Genomic DNA, 3,441 nt, shown 5'->3' on the forward strand with positions numbered 1-3,441 from the left:
GAGTACTGAGTAAGGAGCACCTCCAGCCCAGAGGAAGGTGGAGTACTGAGTAAGGAGCACCTCCAGCACAGAGTAAGGTAGAGTACTGAGTAAGGAGCACCTCCAGCACAGAGTAAGGTGGAGTACTAAGGAATTTAACATTAACTTAATCCTGACGTGAAGTCAAATCACAAAGAGGCTATAACAATAGGTGTGTGTTTCCCATGCCAGGAAGGTCAAATCTAGGTTATCCTAAAGGAGAGAAAACACCTCCCAAAGACAGAGGGGTCCTGACAGGCAAATAATTGTACCTGTTAGTCTGGGAATACTGGCTTGGTGCCCATAGCACAGTGGTTACGGCACTGGTCACATACACCAAGGCTGGCAGGTTCAAGTCCGGCCCAGGCCTGCTAAACAACGATAACTGCAACAAAAAAATAGCCAGGCATTGTGGCAGGCACCTATAGTCCCAGCTACTTGGGAGGCTAAGACAAGAGAATTGCTTAAGCCTAAGAGTTTGAGGTTGCTGTGAGCTGTGACACGACAGCACTCTATTCAGGGCGACACAGTGACACTCTGTCTCAAAAAAAAGAAAAAAAATCTTGGAATACTGTAGAAGCCCCTCCAGATAAAAGTCTTGTTGAACTAAAAAAACTTCAACTTATACAATGGAGATAAGACCAAATATCCTGATATAAAAACTGATTTACCCTTTGAGGCCTTATTCACTAATTGCCAACAGCATAAAGAATGTCTGTATTACTGAAGATCCAGAAGGCACATGCTTTGCTCTGCGGGTTTCATTGGTCTGGGGCTTCTGATACCCTCTGATGACAAGGAATTTGCAAAACCCTACAACTTTGGTGGCAGGAAGAATCTCAGCAATGCCTACATGCTGCTGTTGACAGGTTCCCAGTTTCTATCTGCATTACTTCAAGTGACAGAAGTTCACTATCTCCACATAAAGCAGCTCATCCTATTTTTCATCAACATAACTTTGAGGAAATTACCTGATTTTATCCTCAATAGTTTACAGTCAGGTAACTGTGGGAGGCCAAGATGGGTAGATTGCTTCAGCTCAGGAGTTCAAGACTGGCCTGAGCAAACTGAGACCCCATCTCTACTAAAAACAGAAAAACTAGCCAGGCTTGGTGGCGGGTGCCAGTAGTCCCAGTTACTCAGGAGGCTGAGGCAGGAGGATCACTTGAACCCAGGAGTTTGAGTTTGCTGTGATCTACCAGGGCACTCTACCAAGAGCTATAGAGTGAGATTCTGACTCAAAAAACAAGTTTCCAGTCAGTGTCTGTTTCAGCAGGAGGACACTACTGTGGCATGAAATGCAGTGTAATGACCGGTGGGATGATGTGCTGTGACAGCAGACGTTCTCCCAGCTTTCACTCAACCTTGGCCCTAAAATTGTCAGAGCCCTTTCTTTAGATTATTGCCCCATGGAAAATGAACTCCCTGAAGACGGCAGCCTTCCAAACAGCATCTCCCTGGACAGGTCTCCACCCTGAGCCAGCTCACTGTGAGTCAGACAGAACTGGAAGATCTGACATCAGCACCAGCTTCTCCGAGACCTGGCCAGCACGGGAGCTACGGGCTGCCTGGCCTGCCCTCCCCTCCCTGCCCCCCAATTTCACAGTGAACAAGGGCCCTTACTTTTCTCGTTCTGCTTGGCAGTCAGCAGTCTTGCTCTGAAGTTCCTCTAGGGCCACCTCCCCTTCCCGGACTTTTGCCAGTAAGACCTGACGCTCCTGGGTAGAACAAATGAAAGAAAATCTACAATGAGAAAGGGGTACTGGCTTCTGTGTTTGAGGTGAGATGGGCACTAGGATTGAGATTCAGTACCCCCCCCCCCGGGTGTGGGACAGCTGCCAAAAAGCAGCAAGACAAGCTGGTTTGATGGGGCATGCTTCCACCTCAGCACACCCAAACTTCCCAGCCTCACCCAGCTGCCCCGAGAGACAGCTTGGCCCTGCAGGGCACAGTCCGGCCGAGCTGGGGTTGCCCCTCTCTGAGAGACCAAGCTGCATGACTTCTTAGAAACAATCTTCAAAAGCCAAATAAAGGCATTTGTGTAAGAATTCAATTAAAGTGGAAGTGGGCTCAACTCTACTTAGAAAGATTTTCTCATTGAATTGAGCTTTTCTGGAGCTGCTTGGAAAAGCAGAGTCTCAAACAACTGTCTCAATCAACCCGTGGGCCTGCTCCAGCCCAGGAGCCCAGCAATAAGCAGCAAGACCCTCACTGACCGTCTCCATGCCTGATAGGCACCTCTGCAGCTCCTGGACTTCCGCCTCTTTCTGCTCCACTCTGCCCTCCTCCCTCTGAAGGGCAGCATGGCTCTGCTCTGCTTTTCTCTGGTACTGGCTGAGTGTGACCTACAGCACAGGATAGGCATGTGTTAAATTAGCACAGAAAGAAAGACCACATTTGGTCAAAACCTTAGAAAAGAACCCAGGAAGCTGGGGCCACTCTGGCCCCAAGACGAGAGAAAGGTGACCCTGATGAGCTCCACCTCCCAGTCACTCTCAGGACCACCTCAGGACTCTTGCAGATAATTCTATTCCGAGGGTTAACTGACATACAATTGACTGAGCTGGCAGGCAGTGCCTGTGGCTCAGTGAGTAAGGCGCCGGCCCCATATACTGAGGGTGGTGGGTTCAAAACTAGCCCCGGCCAAACTGCAACAAAGAAAATAGCCGGGAGTTGTGGTGGGCACCTGTAGTCCCAGCTACTTGGGTGGCTGAGGCAAGAAAATCACTTAAACCCAAGAGCTGGAGGTTGCTGTGAGCTGTGAGGCCACAGCACTCTACCAAGGGTGACAAATTGAGACTGTGTCTCTAAAAAAATAAAATAAAGTGACACCAGGCTAGGCACGGTGGCTCATGTCTATTATTCTAGCACTTTTGGAGCCCAAAGTATTAAGATCACTTGAGTTCAAAAGTTTAAGACCAGCCTGGGCAACATAGTTGAGATCTCCCAACTCTACCCTCAGTAGAGTGCTGTGGTGTTATAGCTCACAGCAACCTCCAGCTCTTGGGCTTAGGTGATTCTCTTGCCTTGGCCTCCCAAGTAGCTGGGACTACAGGCGCCCACCACAACGCCCGGTTATTTATTTATTTATTCTTTGTCTTGTAGTTGTTTAGCTGGCCCGGGCAGGGTTCAACCTGCCACTTGCGTTGTATGTGGCTGGTGCCATAACCACTGTGTTACAGGTGCTAAGCCTACAAAATAGTTTTGAAAAAATTAGCTGGGTGTGGTGGCACATGCTTATAGTTCCAGCTACTCAAGAAGGGGGAAGGCTCAACGCCTGTGGCTCAAGTGGCTAAGGCGCCAGCCATGTACACCAAAGGTGGCTGGGTTCGAATCCAGCCCGGCCCGCCAAACAACAATGACGGCTGCAACCAAAAAATAGCCGGGCGTTGTGGCGGGCGCCTGTGGTCCCAGCTACTTGGG

The 3,441-nt window shown here is 49.4% G+C and overlaps 1 protein-coding gene across 1 annotated transcript in view; it reads right to left on the bottom strand.

The window, feature by feature from the left end:
- Positions 1–3,441, bottom strand: part of TUFT1 (tuftelin 1) — a 48,037-nt gene that overhangs the window by 8,157 nt on the left and 36,439 nt on the right. The window contains exons 6-7 of the mRNA XM_003800367.3: positions 2,235–2,363; positions 1,642–1,736 (exon numbers count right to left, since the gene is read on the bottom strand). Coding sequence (XP_003800415.1) covers positions 1,642–1,736; positions 2,235–2,363 — 224 coding nt within the window. The remainder of the gene's footprint in view (positions 1–1,641; positions 1,737–2,234; positions 2,364–3,441) is intronic.

Source organism: Otolemur garnettii, unplaced genomic scaffold, assembly GCF_000181295.1.
Source record: "Otolemur garnettii isolate 467f Iridium unplaced genomic scaffold, OtoGar3 scaffold00174, whole genome shotgun sequence".
Classification (NCBI taxonomy): Eukaryota; Metazoa; Chordata; class Mammalia; order Primates; family Galagidae; genus Otolemur; species Otolemur garnettii.